At 42.8% G+C, this 19257-nt stretch overlaps 1 protein-coding gene across 5 annotated transcripts in view; it reads left to right on the top strand.

Moving 5' to 3' along the window:
* The window catches only part of CAB39L (calcium binding protein 39 like), a 698257-nt gene that overhangs the window by 283920 nt on the left and 395080 nt on the right, over positions 1 to 19257 (top strand). For all 5 annotated transcript variants that reach the window (XM_078657345.1, XM_078657346.1, XM_078657347.1 and 2 more), the window contains one exon: positions 2508 to 2644. In XM_078657345.1, the coding sequence (XP_078513471.1) occupies positions 2534 to 2644 (111 nt within the window). In that variant the 5' untranslated portion in view covers positions 2508 to 2533. The remainder of the gene's footprint in view (positions 1 to 2507; positions 2645 to 19257) is intronic.

Below are 19257 nucleotides of genomic sequence, written 5' to 3'. Positions count from 1 at the left end.
CCATAGAACCAGAATCCAGCATAACTAGTCATTCCACCACACTGGCACCACGAGCTACTTAAAGAAATACACATACAATAATTAATACATACTAATACATAGCAACCTAATACATAGCAACCTAACAGATGGCTACCTTTATTCATAATTATTCTTTTGACATGTATGAAAACCATTTTCCTACTCCTCTATATTATAAACTACGGGGCCAATTCACTAAGACGTTTGCTAGTACGGAAAGTTACTTCACATAATCATAAATGTCTTTGTGATTCCTGCATCTGTTGAAGTCAATATTTGTGTACTCCTTGACAAAAAAACTCAAGGAGAAAGTACAGCTCTTGCCTGTACATGGTCACATGGCCAGGAGCTGCAGCAGTGATGTAATACACTGGATAATATGGTCAGTGATAAGCCATTACCATGAAGATGGAGTAGTGACTATTCCTTTTCCTTCATTTCGGATGTTTAGAAAATAATCACTTACCTCTCATTTTATGTCTGCAAAAATAAGAGGAGTCAGTGTGACTTAGAAGACACCACTATGCCAAAAATATTCTAAACTGAGCACTTTAGTCTCCAAGTGAAACTTCACACCCACTCCAAAGGATGGCTGTACTCAAGGAAGTGAACTGCTGGTTCACAGTAATGTTTTGAATATCTGCCTTGTGGTTTCAGAGCGGGGTTTTCATCATCTTAACATTCCTTATATCCACTTTTACAAGCACAGTTCTGCATTATGAAAATTAAATTGAATATTCACACGGTAGCTCACTTTTTATATGAATCTACACAAGTTACAGTTTATTCTCATCATAGAACAGTTAGGGAGACTGTAAGACTGATGGCTGTGGTCTCATATTAGTGTCCTAGAACCCTTGTGTACATCCCTTCACCCAAATCACTAGGATTAGATTGACCAAGAATTCAGAGGAAATACATAATGAGTTTGTCAATGTTGCTTTCTGTGTGACACAGTAGCTACAGCTCACTGATCATCACCCTGAATTCAAAATAAACTAATACATTAACAAAATGAATGAATAAATTAACAAATATTCTTGTATTGTGCAGTTCTGCAAACTGAATCATGGCAAAGTTAAAGTTACCTGTGTTGAAAGAAATACATTTGGAGGCAGACCTGCTCGTGAGACTTCTTCACAACCCACACATCATTTCTACACATCTGCTCCAACACACTCAAAGTTAAATACAAATTTCTTTTGGCATGGCTCATAGTAAAGCAAAGAAAGATGCTTGCATAAAACAGACTGGATTAATGTACCATATAGTGAAGTTGCACCAAGATAGCTGTATTCCAGAAATGAACATGGACATCAGCGAACAGGTCACAAATGTAATGTGGAAAGGTATAAACCTGCACTATTATATTAAAATGATTGTAATAGGTACTGACAACCAATAGCTAATGTTAAATAGTCGAACTTGGACCTGTATGTATATATACCTGTATAACAGCAACTGTATAGAACGGAAAATTAATAACATTTGTTATAAAAAATTTTTTTTAAAAAAGATGCTTGCAAAGGGATGCTGCTTTTCTGGCCTAGGAAAGGAAGATGCCTGTGCCTTTTCATCATCCATCCTGATCCTTAGACGCATTCAGTGTAGCACCTAGTCATGACCTCTTTATCATTATGTTCACTTCTTTGTAGATTCAGCATTTCTGCTTCTGCTTCCTGAACTTCCTTAACCTGTTTGCAGTAGCCACTCTCTTTGCCCGGAGTTGTATTGCCTGCATTGGAAATATTGTCTCTTGTTGGCTAAAATCGTTTAATCTACCAGATACGAGTTACCATTGGGGTCTTTGTCCGTGTAGGAACATAGGGTGTTTAAGGCAGAAGAGCTCTGCGTGTGCCGACTAGGAACATGACTTTCCCTTTATTTGAGAGTTTGACTGTCATGTTAGAGTTTGTACCAATCCAAGCTGAACCAGCACAGTTATGAGTCGCCAACTGATGTTGGAAATTTTGGCATCTCAGAACACTTAGGTTTAAAACAGTAATGCAACCTTTATTGTTCTATTAAATACATCTCTGACTGTGAAGTCAAATGTTCAGGAAAAACGATTATATAATCGAGGTGTGGAAATCAAGGTTCAATGACACAGAGGTAGTGTAAATCATTGTGTTTGTAGATGCGTCGGGTAAGTTCTAGATGTATTTACTACTAACACTTTCGAAAGCATCTGTATTCATTCATTATGCAAATAAGTGACGATTAATGTGAAGGAAAGAGTGAACAAAATCATTAAATTATACAGGAAACATGCTCAATTACAGATCCATGGGTAAAAATGCTTATCCTCTTGTTCGTTGATAATGTGAATGGGATACTTTTGTCAGCGTTCATGTTCTAGAATTTCTGTTAAGTAATTTTTCATTCACCTTTGTGCATTTGAAGAACACGTTGCTTTAGCTGCCTTGAACATTATTGTTAAAAAAAGGTATAGCAACTGTAATTGACCTTCTTTTTTAATATTCCAGACAAATAAGAAGAGGCACCAGACAGAATGAAAAAAATGCCGTTGTTTAGTAAATCGCACAAAAATCCAGTGGAAATTGTGAAAAACCTAAAAGAGAACATGGCAATACTGGAAAAGAACGACAAAAAGACTGAAAAGGTATGAGGCATTATCTTTACAGGTTATAATAAATTATAATCAGGTGGTAAAAATACGAAATTAAATATATGCTGTGCATTAGAATCTGTATCACAGTGGCCAGCATTTTCTGTAAATTATTAATATACTTGGTAGGATGAAGCTGGAGTGAGCTTCCCTTTTAAATGAATGTGACACTTTACAGTTGTAGTTCATACAAAGTGTGTTTTCTTTATTTAGGTGAGAGACGTCGAATGCTCATTTTAAAATAATAATTTTTGTTGGTATTATTTAGGGGCAGGCGGAATTTGCGTAGTCGCGCTACGCAAAGCTCCGCAAAACGGTAAAAAATCTCTGTTAACATGCAAAATGTTCGGTAAACACGCGGAATTGCTTGTTTCGCCCATTCGTGATGCTTTTTTCCTGTTCGCGAGAGCTGTTTGAGTGCTCGGGGGGAAATATCTTGCAAACACGCATTTTGATAACGCAAACATGCAAAAAATTCTGCGAAGACGCAGATCACAGAATTTTTGGCAATTCCGCATTCTCCGCAGAATGCAAAATTACTCAAATTTCGCAAATTTCGAAAGCGGAACGAAATTTACTGCCCAGTCCTTGTATTATTAACATTTGTAGGTGGAAATCACAATTAGTTAATTGTACCTCTAAAACACTCCTTTATAATCGGGAATGCTGAGAAAGGTTTTTGTTGTTTGTAATGTATTGTGTATGTGTATGTATGTGTGTATATATATATATATATATATATATATATATTACAATTTGTTTTATTGTAAATGCATATGAGTACATAACAGCAATGCATATCATAGTTGGTAATGTTCTAAAGACAAAGACCTTTCACCCTGCCCATAATCTATGAGGTCAAATGCTTTTAATGTACTTTTTTGTAACCCGCGCAACAAAACCCCAACATAAAGTTCTTACCTTCCCCCTTCCCGGTGCTAGATATCACAGGAGTAGGATAGTATTCCCGCTCATTACATATGTAGTATTGTATATTGATTTAGATTGCAACATCAGACAGCAAGGATGGTGACTATCTAAGGGTCCAATGAACTAAAAAATGCTCAACCTTTGATTTTTGGATGTTTGATGTTACCTATGGTTGCCCCCTATATCGCAACAGGTGTTTCATTAACAAATTAATCTTTGTCAGCTGAAGTCTGGGGCAAACTGTACGTCACACGTTTAACCCTCGGCAGGTTAAAGTTAACTTTCTTGCCTGCTACAGTCTCTAGGAATGTTCCTTAATTTTACGAGTACCTACCTGTATTTCCATCACCTCTGACTTCGGGCTTCTTTGTGTGGAAACAGTTTCAGATTTTTTTTTATCGCATTTTAATACAAATGTAATACAGTTGTCATTTATTGTATAAAGTGATCACATTCACTATTACATTTCATAGTCAACAGGTCTAAAACTTTTCGCTTCAGGCATTATAACCGATAATCAACCTAACATTTATAACTTGTTCAACTAACATTTCTGCACTTGTCCCTCTTTTGATATGTTCGAGTCTTCCACTCGTTCTGTGAGTTCTGAGATAGTGGCTCCCATTCAATACACATTTCAAATATTTCTTGTAGGCTAGACCAGGTGAAGCCCTCTCGTCCGTTGCCGTATTTTCTTGGAGACTCTCCGGCACAGAGAAAAGCTGTTTCACAAGTAGTTTTGTTTGCACTTAAAGATGGGCAGTACCCTATTCCTCAAGCTCATGGGGGCCTGATGTCTGGTGGATTAGTCCACACATGGACCATAGTTGCCCAAATTATTAGATCCACGACTAATTGCTCATCTTGTCATACCCTTTTCATATAGATTTCCTCTACAGTGTTGACTCCACCATATCCTTAAGCCATCCTCCAATAGATGACAGACTACTACTCATCCATTTAACTGCTGTCCTTCTCTTAGTAAGGACGAAGCCCCGTAATATATATTTCCTGCTAAGTTGTTTTTTTTCTTTTTGGGAATTAGGCCCAACAAACATTGCTTCTTTTTAGTGGTACATTCCAACCCATAGGCACACTTAATTTACCCACCACTTGCAACCAAAATCCCTGTATCCCTGGGTAACTCCATGTCATGTGGGAGAAATGTGTCTCCTCTCCAAGACATCTAGGACATCTAGAAGAGTGATGGGGTAAGTTTTATTTAGTCTTATTGGGGTCAGATACTTCATGTGGACATAGTATTAATGTACGAGTTTAAAGCAAACACGTCAACACTGTTTTCTCCCAGATAACATTTTATTCCAGTCATTGTCCGTAGTTGGTTCGTCCAGCACTTACTGCCATCTCTCCAATACTTTTAACTGCGCCATGGGTATGTCTGTGCATAGTGCACTATTTAATGTTATCAGTTTCCTACAACCAGAAAAGGCCCATAATGCCACTATTGTCAGCTTGGGAGAAGGCACTTTTGGAAAGGTGAGCCATATTTCTCTGGCTATAACCGAAATCCTGGCAAATTGCAAGAATGCAAAATAACCTAGCTACCGTAACGGAAAGTTTCAATTCTATGAAGGACTCTGAGGCAAGGATTATGCTTTCTTTGTTCACTTTATTTTTCACAGCAGCCATTTTAGCATCACCATAAAAATTATCTTTCCCATGAAACCTAGGGAAAGAGAACACAGGACATTATCAAATCAGCATAAGGTAAATCCCATAAAAGTTCTTCCTTTATCTTCATTCCCCCTCTTTCTTCGCGTGACCAAGGTCCGGTCCTCCTCTGAAGTTATTCCTGCTTGTTCGATTCAGTCCCCGAAGAAAAAACTAAATATCCAGAAATTAATCTTACTCTTAAGAGTTCTTGCAATTTGTAGATCCAATAGGGTTGACCAAAACATATCCTTAACATCAATATTGTTCAGAATACAATATACAAACCATAGTTCACAAATGTCCAAAAAGAACTGCACTTACTACCATAAGTTGTACAATGAAAAAAGTTATTTGTCCCACTTACTGGGTGGGATAATCCTCGCCTCAGAGTCCTTAGTAGAATTGAAACTTTCCATTACGAGATGAGGATTATGCTTGTTCACAGCTTATTGACAACAAGGGCCCACATCCATACCCTAGGAAACAAGAGATGACAGGAAGGTTAAAAGTAAAACGACTCCAGATCCCATGAGGTACAAGTCCCTTTAAAAAGGACAACCCAGCCATTTCGACCATACTAAGTGATATCCCTTGGTGGTGCTTTCTGCCCATGCCTTTGATAAGAGGCATTGAGCCTCTTTCAAAAGCCCTGGGACCTTACATCTGTCCCTGTAATCCTTGAGGCCATAAGAGACAGATGACAGATACCAGAGGGTGTGTATTTCCTGGGGCTCCAGGAGAAGATCTGGGACTAGGGAAAAGGATTGGAGAATCCCAAGAAAGTTCCAGAATAACTGGGTACCAGACTTGCAACCTCCAAATCCAGGTCATCACCACATGGTCCGCTACCTGTCACCTCAACTGGGCCAACTATTGTGTTATCATCAAGAATGGTGGAAACGTGTAACCCCTCTCCTGGCTCCAATTTGGGAGAAAAGTGTCAGTTGCCCCCACTAGGGGATCCAGTTTCCAGCTGAAGAATCTTTCCAGATGATGATTCAGCTGTGAGGCAAATAGATCCACCAAAAGGGACCACTTGTTGATGGCTTCCAAAATTAAGGGATGCATTTTCCAGAGGCTCGAGTTTTGGAGGTATCTGGGATTCCAGTCCACCACTTCGTTGCCAGTGCCCGGGAGATATTCTGCAACTAATAAGATGTTGTGGTCTAGGCAAAAATGCCATGAACTCTTGGCTAACTCAGCCAGTGCCTTCGAACGCACCCTGCCTATGTGGTTGATTGGAGTCATCACCACAAGGTCCGCTATCTGTCGCCTCATCTTAGCCGACAATCGTGTGATCATCGAGAACAGTGGAAATGTATAACCCCTCTCCTGGCTCCAATCTTGGAGAAAAGTGTCCATTGCCCCCGCTAGCAGATCCAGTCTCCAGCTGAAGAATGTCTCCAGGTGGTTATCCAGCCATGAGGAAAACACATCCACCAAAAAGGGACCCCATCTCTTGTTGATGGCTTTGAAAATCGAGAGATGTAGTTTCCAGAGGCTCGAGTCTTGGAGGTATCAGGAATTCTAGTCCGCCACTTGGTTGGACTTGCTGGGGAGATATTCAGCAACAAATGAGATATTGTGCTCTAGGCAAAAATGGCACAAACTATTGGCCAACTGCACCAGTGCCTTCGAAAGAATCTTGCCTAAGTGGTTGATATACCAGACTGCAAACACATTGTTCATCTTCAGTAACACGCAGCATTGGCTTTTCTTTTTGGTCCAACACCATATGTTAAGGAACCCACTAGGAGTTTGACACAGTTGATGTGTAACTGTTGTTTTTGAGAGGACCACTTTCCTCCTGTGGACAATTCGCCGCAGCAAGCTCCCCAACCTTCTTTTCTGGCGTCTGACTTGATAATAATATCTGTACACAAACCAAAGATTGGTCTTTCATTCAACACCTCCATGTGTGTTAGCCACCATTTCATCTCTTCTTTGGCTTCCTCTGGCTTCCCCTGCATAAATGGTGATCCTTCATGTGTAGAAATGCCCGGTATTGGAGAGGGCCTAGAAAGATGGTTGATTCGACGAGGAAAGTCAGACGACCAGATGTGCTACTTGCTTCAAAGAGGTCTGTTCTTTCACCACCTTTGTTGGAAGGCTCAAGGTAGCCTGGCGGGAATCTATGACAAACCCCCTAGAAAAGTCATCCTTTGTTATGGCATCAAAAACAACTTCTTCACATTGATGACAAAGCTCAGACTTTCCAACAGCTGCACCGTGGTTTGAAGATGTGCCCGAAGATTTCTCTGGCATTGATCTATAATGAGGATATCTTCAAAGTAGGCTATCAGGCGTATTCCTTGCGATTGCAAACACTCCATGGCTGGCTTCAAACCTTGGTGAAGCACCAAGGCGTGGATGAAAGACCGAAAGGCAGGGATGCATACTCACATGTTTTACCCGCCCATATGAATTTGAGAAACCGCCTGTGTGGTGAAAAGATCAGGATCGTGAGATATGCATCCTCCAGGTCCAGCCGGCCCATCCAGTCCGAGGGGCGGAGAATAACTTGCAGAAGATGTAGTCCCTCCATTTTGAAGTGGCTATAGACCAGCCACTTGTTGAACTACTGTAGATTGATGATCAGATGCCCACTAGGAAGAGGTGTTTTACAGATCCTTATGTATGGGGAGAAGCATGGGTGTAAGTCCCTTTGGATGGCAGTTCATACATCTCCTGAGATATCAGAAGAGAGTCTTGTCCTGATAATTTGAGAGGCCGAGGGAGTTGCCTTTGTACAGGAGTGTCCTAGAATTCGATATGGAAATCTATAATGGCTTGTAGGATTCATGCATCCGATGTGAGACGTCCCCAATTTCCTGCAAATTGAACCAAGTGCCCCCCACTCTTAGTTAGGAAGAAAGGAGAACACTGCCCGGAGCCATTGTTGTGGAAGTTCCCACGGGGTCCTCCTCTACCGCCTCTGTGACGCTGTCCTCTGGAAGGGTAGAATTTACAATATTTGGATTGGTCTTGCCATTGTCCACATCGAGAGCCTAGTTCACTGGAGGGGTGGGTTGAAGTGGTACGTCCGATGAGCACCCTTTACTTCGACTGGCCCCTGAGAAAACTCATGGAGGGGAAAATGAACTTCATTGACACCTGGGATTTCTTCAGTGACATAAAAGACACCACAAACATACCCAATTCTTTCATGAAGGGACCGTAATACTAGAGGCGGAGGCATCGCAGTGGCGGTAAAAACTTGCTATCCCTGCGCCTGGAAACCCATCATCATAGCAGGATGTGAGAGCGCGCATTTTAACATCACAGTGAATCCCCATTTTACCTTTTCGGGACTACTAATTTATAGGCCTCCCGGTCCCGACGGCGCCTTCCGTCATAGCCTCCTGGAGGTGGTCTCCTCTTTAGTCTTGAAAACTGTTAATTTCACGATTATTGGCGACCTCAACCTGCATATGGATGCTCCACTCACCAATTCGGTCTATAGCTTGTTAACGGATCTCAAAGCATTTCAATTAAGCCAACTGGTACAACTACCGACTCCTGTTAGACCCCTTCTTGACGAATCTCGCCACTAATATTTCAGTGCTCCAACCTAGACCTATGGCCTGGACCGATCACCATTTGATCGAAACTCATATCATTACTTCTATTCCTTCCCCTAGAAACAATACTTCTGACATTCTCAAACGCCCCTGGAGAAACTTGAATCTTGAATATTTTCATCAGCTTTTGATGAAACACCGTCCTCAACCCCCTATTGAAGTCTCTCTTGGCTATGATAGCTTTTGTGAATGGCTAAATCACTCATTAGATACTCTTATACCGGCCAGGTGGAGTAAGACCAAATCAAGTCCCTCTAGTCCTTGGTATGACGATTCCCTTAAAACGCTCAAATCTTCCTGCAAAAAAGCGGAACGTGCATGGCGCAAAACTTATGATGCTGACCTCAAGTCGGCCTATAGGGCCTGCACTAGAGTGTACCATCGGGCCATATGTTCAGCTAGGGCTGCCTTCTACTCTCAGGAGATAAAGAACAGTACGAATCCTACCAAGGTGATCTTCAGGGTATGCAAGGAACTCACAAGTAAAAAGACCAATATTACTACTAGTGAAGCCTCTTTGGCTCACTGTGAGGATCTGGCCTCGTTTTTTCGTTGAAAAGGTGGAGGCCATCTATAGGTCATTCTCTCAGTCCCCCATCAGGGAGAATATTGCTGCACCAACGGTCTCTACACCACTGTTAATTTTCCCCAGTCCTACTCTGGAGGAGTTCAGAGCCTTGACGACTAAAGTCAAATCTGGCTCACCGGATGACCCTATGAGACCCATTCAATTCCGGGAACTCGCCGAGTGCTGCTACCCTGCTATGCACAGTCTTATTGATCTGTCCTTTAACACTGGCAGTGTTCCCAGAGCATGGAAGCAGGCTACCATCATTCCGATCCTTAAAAAGCCTGCCCTTGACCCTACCAAATCAGAACACTATCGGCCTATCTCCCTTCTCCCCTGGCTAGCTAAATTAGCAGAATCACATGCTAATCACATTTTATCATCTCATCTGCAGGAAGTTAATATACTGGACAATTCTCAGAATGGGTTCCGTGCGGGCCACAGTACCGAGACTGCTCTCTTGGCTGTGGTGGAGCACATCAGGAAGATGCTGGATCAGGGTCAGACGGCGGCACTGATCCTATTGGATCTCAGTGCCGCCTTTGATACGGTTTCCCACCAGATCCTTCTGCACCGTCTTGAGGAGGTTGGTGTTGGAGAGATAGCTCTTGAGTGGTTCCGATCTTTTCTCACAGATCGATCCTTCAAAGTATCCACACCACCCTTTGTCTCTGCTCCTCGCCCCATTTTTCAGGGTGTCCCGCAGGGATCGGCCCTGAGCCCTACCTTATTTAATTTGTATGTTCAGCCGCTGGCGGAGGTAGCCCATAGATTTGGTCTCACCATGGTGTCATACGCCGATGACACACAGCTGGCGCTGGCGCTCAATGGTGACTCCAACATGGATGCTCCTACTTTTCAGTCCGCCCTTAAAGTTGTGGCAGGTTGGATGGCGAATAATCGACTCCAACTTAATGCCTCTAAGACCGAGGTCATTATTTTTGGTAGGGAAAGTGGGCTCTGGGGAGATCAATGGTGGCCATCTGAACTGGGCCCTGTTCCCACCCCGGTGGCCGAAGTTAGAAACCTTGGGGTTTGGCTTGATGACAAACTCTCTTTCACCTTCCACACTAAACGTGTAGCTGGTACTTGTTTTGGTGCCCTTCAGTGCCTTCGACCTATCTTCAAGTTTTTTGATGCGGACACCAGACAGATCATTGTCCAAGCTCTGGTTCTTACCAGATTGGACTATGCCAGCTCTCTGCTTCTGGGTGTGAATCAGGCAGAACTAGCTCGCCTTCAGAGGGTGCAAAATGCTGCGGCCAGGATGCTGGTCGGCCTTCCGAAGTCTGTCTCTGCCCGTCGAACTATTCAAGATCTGCATTGGTTGCCTGTCGGGCAAAGAATTAAATTCAAAGCTCTTTGCTTAACTTTTAAAATCCTTAAGTCAGCCTCCCCCCCTATCCTTTCGCAGACAATCCTTCACTATGTCCCTTCCAGAGCCCTCCGTTCCTCAGGGTTAAATCTTGCCATCGTGCCACGCTTTAAAAGAGCTAGATTGGGTGGTCGTTCTTTTTCAGTGTTGGCGGCAGCTCTCTGGAACTCTTTACCTGCTCCTCTCCGTTCCATCCCTGATCTGCTCCCTTTTAGGAAGGCATTAAAAACCTTCCTATTTTCCACAGTTTAGTCCCATTTCTACCTGGTCATTCCTGCTGTGTTGTGTTTTACCATCTCCTAAAGCGCCGGGACGCCACTTGGCTGCGGCATCTGCGCGCTATACAAAATAAAATAACATAACATAACATCTCCAGAGTCCCCCCTCCCCTGGGTAACAGGGCTCACTTCTAATGAGGCGAGATTGCCCAGTTTGGGATGCACTTTTATCAGTAGTGATCTCCTGCGCTTCGTGGACAGAGCATAGTTGGCATTGCCCATGGAAATGATCACACGTTGTGCCCAGCCAGAGAGAGTGACGGGGAATATGAGTGAACCTGATTGTTTTGCTTCCTCAGCCTTGTCAAGGGTTTTTGTAATGGTTCCTACTGCGTCCAGCAACTTCTCCTGACAGGATCGCAGAGAGGGGTCTATATCTTTCTCAGGATTTCTAATATATTTCTCCAAGAAGGTAGCCATCCTGCCATCTATTTCAGGAGTTCAGGTTACCCTGCACTTCAGAGAAGGGCGGGGGCATTCCTCCTGTAGGTGAGTCCGGGTTTCTTTTTCCAGCGGCTTTCTCTCTTGACCTGCAACGGAAGTTTCTACCTTGGCTCCTGGAGCCCATTCAGAAAAGCAAGGATGCACCAACTCTTCCGGTTCCAGCTTGTCGGAGGTGGAGCGCACTGCGATTTTGGGATAGACGCATCTGGGTCTGGGGACGGACTCCATGACCGGGAAAGGCCTGGGGCCCCATCTGAATTACTGTGAGAATCCTCTTCTCAGAAATCATCCCCTTCAAGGGGAGGTGAGAATGCCTTCAAAGACTGGGGTGTCTTAGCCCTGGAGAAACCCCAGGAAGGGTCATGGAGTGAATCTATGGGAGGTCCGAGAGCAAGGGTAGGGACAGAAACACCCTTTTGAGGCAGCCAAATGCATCCATGCCCACACCCTGGACATGTTTGCTTTTCGCCCCTACCTTTTGGGGGTTTTAACAAGCATGGACGTCTGCCGCAGGGAGTTTTGTGTGAGGGATAGGGAGTACATCAGTTTAGTAGAGGCAGACTGGTGGAACGCCATCATCAGACGTTTGCATTCTAGAGGCGCTATGGCTGAGGCAACTGCCTGATGTATAGACATGTCTACCGCATTGCAAAAGTCATCATCAAAGCAGAAATAGGGAGGTTTTCCCTCTTCACCCCCATATTCTGCCCCAGATTGATGCATTTTGATGGCCAGAGACGCGCAATATAATTTTAGGCAGCCGGAGGCTGTGAGTTTTTTAGCACTGTAAATAGCTATAAGAACTTCAAGGCTCTGTAAGTGTTAAGCTCTGGGACACACACACCCTTGATTTATGTGGGCAGAGCACCTGGGGTGTCTCTGCGGTGTGTAGGCAGGTTCTGGACTTGCAAACTTACTGCAGACCACTTAGGGCATCACAGTATACATCAACAGGGCTTGAGAGCCCTATAATTAATACAGTCAAAATTGCTGGAATTACCAGTGTTACAGACCCGTCCTAAGTGCTGTCTACTCCAGGCGCTGCGGACAAGGCTCATGAGGCAGCAGAAAACTCCAATTCAAATGGAGTCACATTGTCAATGCGGTGCTTAGATGGGACTCTAGGGTCCAATGCAGCCAAAATCGCACTTAAGTGTGTGGAGGTCGCTCTCACACACATATACGCCTGCATTATAATTACCAATCCGTTGCCGCAAGTAATGCCGATATGTGCTCCTGCTGCACCCTCTTTTAAGGGAGGGAGGGATAAGTTACGGCAAATAACTCATAACGTACAAAACACGATGACATTTTACATAACATACACAAAGTGAGGAGACACTTATCTCAGGCTGCGGAGCAGCAAAGAAAGCGGGAGCATAAACATAAACTAATGACTATATGGGACTTACCATATGCTGATTCAATAACGTTCTGTTGTTTCTTTCCCTAGGTTTCATGGGAAAGATAGTTTTTATGGTGATGTTGAAATGGCTGCTTTGAAAAATAAAGCAAAGAAAGAGAGCATAATCCTCGCCTCCGGTCCTAACATAGAATTATCCAACCACAGTTCCACAGGGTTCACTGACTTCCTTGATGGTCAGAATTTCTCATTTAGGTAAAGAGCCGCTAGCATTTCACAACCACCCCCTCGCTACCTATTTATAGTTATGACTGAATAATCTACATAAAGGGATATCTAGTCCAAATAACTGTTTAACATCTTTTTTTTTTAACACACTTTATTAGTGACCGCAGTATGACATGTGTAGTAGCAAAGTGATTCGTTAGGTACAGTCTTTTTCAAATACAACAATCCCCTTAGACAAATCACATAACAAGTCTGTTCTCTGTCGCCTAATGTGCGGGCATGGACTTTGTCCCTCCTATCGTGGGCCCGAGCAGAATGGACTGCCATCCGGAGGGAGGAAACAGTGGGGCTCCGCAAGGAACCCATGGCGGAACACTGGGAGCGCATGCTTAACGCTTTGCAGGCGGCAGAGAACACCTCGGGCGAGGGGGTGGCGGGGGACTAAGCAGGTACAGTGGGTGGAAGAGGGAGGTGCGCAGCAGGTAGCGCGTCTGACACACCGACGGGTGCACAACATGCAATTGAGGCGAGGAAGCAACAGAAATGGTAACATGTAGGCTTTGGGGGCGGGGGGATAGTAGTCGGGGAGGGGCGGGCCTAAGAGATGGAAACGGGGACGAATTGTGCTATATCCTGGCGACAGTGTCGCAGTTTGATGTTTATGTGTATCGCAAATATTTTCTTTGCAGTTGGACTGTGCACGTAAGATCTGTCTTTTCACGCAGAAAAGGGACACATTTACTCTTTTATAATGCGGGCATGCCTGGGCGCCCAAGATCCGCTTGCATGCTATTCTGTGTATCTATTGTAGCGCCTCATTGCTATACCGCGTTGCCAGTGCGCTATTAACCAAGCACGGTTGATGGGCTGTCTGTCTTTTTTACAATGATGTACCCAACGTAATATTGAAATATATAAATGCCAATAAACAGATTTGACAAAAAAAAAAACAAGTCTGTTCTCTGCATTGTGTGTGTTATCAAAGGACAGTCAGGATCACCCTATTTAATAACAACGCGACCAATCGAACAATGGACACATTACACCCTTAGTGCCACTACAAGGTTGTGTAGATTTACATTCAACTAACAATAACTTATACAAACCCCCTTCTGTTTCACATCTTAACTGATTTTCCCACAAGAAGTTTGACATTCAGATTAGTTTGTAATGATCACCCCATTTCGATATACCCCTGGAAGCTTTTCTGATTTTTATACAGCATTGAGAAATAGATTCTCCCTGGACCACAAGCAGTATTTACACTGCGAGCATATTTTAGGGTTTGTTTTGTTAAATAATTCAAAGCAAAGCATTAAAAAATTGGCTCGCGATGAAACAGCGGCTTGTGGTCCAGAGGTCAGTAAGTATCATCAGCATTGCTAAATGCTAGTCAGATAAAAAAACATCGATGAGTGACAAAGTTAATGTAGACAGTGGGGTACAAGAAGATGGTTCTCCAAACAGGAAATCTTAAATATGCATTAATAACTGTCTACTGGACGGGTTTTACTTTTTGAACATTCATAGTCGTAGGACTAGACTGTGTACATTTAGTCAGTAAGGGAATATCCTTTATCCTCTAAACACATCCCTGCCTATTTTTCATCATGCCTGTTTTGCACATAATGACCAGTTTCAATTATGTCTAACTAGCAAAACAGTTTCCCTTATACCCAATTAACACGTAACTGCTGTTTGTCCCTGTGCATAGTTTGCAGATGAAAGCAATTTTCCCTTATACGAATAAACTCAAACAATATCCATTGTACACATTCAGCACATTGTGTCCACTTACCATTATTCCCATTTAGCACATAATGGCCGGTTTCCAGGATGCCCTGTTATCAAATTCGAGTCCGTTTTCATCATTTCATTGAGTATGTCTCGTTACCATTCTGCAAATATGTCTATCATTTTTTTCCTATCAATGAGGCTGTCTATCTTTTCCCTTTATGGCCAGCTACTATTATCTTCATTTAGCGTATTATAACATGTTTCCTTTATCCTAGTGTGCACATTATAGCTCCCATCATACACTATCAAACAAGTTAACATGTTTGCTGTTACAAATGAGGGCCTGAACACTACCCGTCCCAAGATCTGAGCAGTGGTTATCCGGGGGGGGGGGGGTTTGCTCATGTGCTGGACATCTGTATGTACCTAACCCTGACGTCCTTGCACATCCAGTTCTGAAGTTCCTTTGATACACAGTCAGTTGCAAATATGCGCACCAGCTGTCTACACACACTTTTAAATCCAGTTTGCACTTCATGACCACTGCTACGCCCAGAGAGCAGGGTAGGAATGCGGAAGTAGCACACCATGTTTAACTTCCAATACGCCTACTTAACACATTATTCACAGTTTACATCATGCAATTTCTGCAAATTGTGTGAAATGTACTTTTTGCTCAGTTAGCACATCATGTCCATTCCAATTCCCATAAATAGCACATCATGACCAGTCTGCACTGTGGGTAACACTTCGTGAAGTGTTGCTATTTTTCCTATTGTAAAACAAGATCTTCACACAAGCGACTTTATGAATTTTAGCGACTATCAACAGGTTTGTATACATACAGAACCAAGTAAATCACAAGTGCCTAATTCTGTGCATGCATATCCCAAGAGACTATGCACACACAGGCCTCAATGTCTACACATTTGCAATCTTGGGATTTTTACCCGTGCACACCAAAATTTTGCTCAAATGCAATTCTGAGATTAGCGGATTCACAATCCAGTGTGCCAACACAGCTGGCCCGAAAGTAAAACCTGAAAAAGAAAATCAAAGCACCCTATACAACAAACTCTCTTACATGCCATGTCAACAAAGCAAAAAACACAATAAACCATTGTGAATAGGCCAGACACATAACACTATCAGTTATTAAAAGGAAATATCAGTACTCCCTCTCCAGACTACAACATATTCTGACCATTGAATTTCCACACACGTTGTAGGAAAAAAATACCTCCATACAGTAGCTAAACCTTTGCTTCTCGATACCAAACACCTAAATGCATAGACTAGAGAAAAAATGGAGATGGTCATATGATGCAAGCATTCACGTTAGTCAGGGAACTAACTAGAGGAAAAAGTGCCACTGTTCAGTGCTCTATTTATTTTTCTGATGCATAATTCTAACTGCAGATTCCTAATCTTTAGAATATTCCCCAGACGCCAGACTGGATATGGGAAACTTTTCATAGTAGCTCTCCTTTGTGCTGCAAGGTGGCTCTGTATGGCTCTGCATAGTGTCTGTTGCACCCTACAAGTGACGGAGGGGAGCCATATATAAGCAGGCTTCAAACCAGGCTGTGACTGCAGAAAACACATGTTGGTCACTGACCCACAGGAGATGTGGCTTTGGTGCTTGGGTTTGGGCACACATCCTAAGTCGTTCATTGAGTGTGTCCTCATGCGCCCAAAGGCAAACCAGGACTGTGAAGCTGTACATTGCTTAACATATGAGACGGCACTGGCCTCACACAAATCCCACTCTTGCACAAAGTCTAGGGCGCAAATCCGCACCCACAAGAAGCCTTATTTGCGGTCAAAGTCCTCCAGTAAGTCGAAGTCCAAGCGGAAGAAAGCGAAGTAGGGCTCAATCCCAATCTACCACTATCTATCAGAAGAGAAGATACTAGGGCATAAAGGTTTTTTCAATAGAACGGGGAAAGGGGTTATATGCACGACTGCACCTATCGTTTGTCTCGCCTTATCAATTTTTTGGTGACACGGATCGGAGATTCTTTTACCCCTCAATCTCCATGAACAGAAAAGAAAACTTTTATGCTCTAATTTGTAATTTCAACAAAGCTGACCCAGCACACAAAACAAATATTATAGAGAAAACAATGATATACAAATTTCAGTTTTGACACAATGATTATTCAGTAGCAGAGTCGTTGGATGTATTTTTTGATGTTCAATCTTTATTGAATTCTTCGAAACATGTAGCCAACGCGTTTCGTCCTCCACGGACTTCTTCAGGGCAAATAATCATGAGCTTCTCATCAATGTGTTGATAATCCTTATTTTCAATTGGGTAGTAGTTTAAGATAGCAGTTCTTTTCCTAGTAAGTCACAGTTCTTTGTAGATTCTAGTTATTTAAGGTAAATTTGCCAACAAGAAAATAATTTCAATTATCACTAAAGCCGGCTCCATCGCGTGGCTCCTTCGTTCGAGGTGTCTCGAGAGCTTACTAGGAAAAGAACTGCTATCTTAAACTACTACCCAATTGAAAATAAGGATTATCAACACATTGATGAGAAGCTCATGATTATTTGCCCTGAAGAAGTCCGTGGAGGACGAAACGCGTTGGCTACATGTTTCGAAGAATTCAATAAAGATTGAACATCAAAAAATACATCCAACGACTCTGCTACTGAATAATCATTGTGTCAAAACTGAAATTTGTATATCATTGTTTTCTCTATAATATTTGTTTTGTGTGCTGGATCAGCTAGGGCATAAAGGTGCCTGTTGGTCCAGCTCCTAATCTCCATTTGGGGAGATAATTCCATAGTTGATTCCAATGTGCCCCCAAGTTGCAGCAGATCGAGGCCATTAAGGAGGCCATGCTGCCTATTTTTCTTCCTTGTCTGACTCCCTCTGGTGCATCTTTGTGCCACAATGATCCTCAAGGGCTTCCAGTTCAATTACCACTGGCAGATCTGTCCTTAGTGCCATCTGAACCCGTTTGGACTTTTCACAGGTCCTGTACGACTCCGGTGTAGAGTTCCACCCCAGCTTCAAGATCCGTTGCAGTCCCTCCATTGACGCCAGTGCTTACACTCAGAAGAGAATTGCGATTCTCCTATTTTCATGACTAGAAAATCTGGATTTCATTAAAGACACGGAGGCTGACATTATGCATATCTTTTTTATGCGTTTCCAAGCAGCCGCATACTTCACAGTACCAAAGGTTCCAGAATAGAACATAAACAATACATAAAAGGCATGAGCTGACAGTAATCTGCCTCTTTTAAATGAAGAGATGAGAATAATAAAGTCCATGAAATATAATGAACTTTAATATTTCCAAATTCCAATGTGTCCTCAGGAAGGTCTGAAAGAAGAGGTCAGACTAGATAAAAACCAAGTTAAGATGAAGGATTACCTGAAAAAAGGAAAGGTAAATGTTATCAGAAGAAGTACAAGACAAAATACTTCAAAAAAAGCAAAGACAAAGAAATTATTTCGAAATACAAGTCAAAAACAAGATATTAAAGTGTAGTAAACATTGTCAATGAATACATTATTACGGAATACAAGTCAAATACAAGACATTAAGGTTTAGAAAACATTTGTCAATGAATTCACCCAAGGGTGGTATAATGTCAGCCTCCGTGTCTTTAATGAAATCCAAATTCTCTAGTCATGAAAAGAGGAGAATCGCAATTTCATTACAAGAACGGAGACTGCATTATGCATGTTGGTAGCTTTGTATGACTACATTGGACATATGTTCGATAGGTTTGCAATAGTGGCGAGCAAAGGTGCTAGCATTTGACCAATCTTCCGCTTTAAGGATGTCATCCAACTTACCTCCAGACCAAAGAGACCTACTGGCCATAGCACCTCTGAGAGAGTGAGCCTGAAACTTTTTTAAATTTATACCTGCGAAATTCCTGACAATTTTAACCCATCTAGCAATGGTATAAGGATTAACGGGTAAAAATGAGGCTAATAACAGAACGCTATTGAATAAACGAGCAACTGATGCTCGCGAGCGATTGTGATCAGTTGTTGCCACTCGAGTTTAGAGTTCCGTGTTACCATTGATGAAATACCCTAGGCACCCGGAGGACGCCACTACCCGGTTGCCAAGGTACTTTCCTTTAATTTTGGAAAGACGGAGGTGCCGCTCGGATGCGAGCACACTGGAAACTGGTAAATCGGAAGGGGAAAGCGGCAAAATAGAGGAGGCGTGCAGGCTCTTGAGCCATGCAGGCTCAAGCCCCGGAATGAGAATGGCCGCATTTGGAGTGTGGGAGGTGCCGAAAGGTAGGGATATTAACCCCATGGATGCTCAGCATATTCCCCTGCTGTGCTGAGAAATCGGAAATCCCACACAAGATGACGAGCTGGGCTCGTCATGAGCGTGCGAGGAGGCTACTTCATGACGAGCCCAGCTCGTCATGAGCGTGGAAGGGG

This window comes from Lissotriton helveticus, chromosome 8 (genome assembly GCF_964261635.1).
Source record: "Lissotriton helveticus chromosome 8, aLisHel1.1, whole genome shotgun sequence".
Classification (NCBI taxonomy): Eukaryota; Metazoa; Chordata; class Amphibia; order Caudata; family Salamandridae; genus Lissotriton; species Lissotriton helveticus.
The sequence above is the reverse complement of the archived record's forward strand: the minus strand, read 5'-3'. Positions and strand labels throughout refer to the sequence as shown.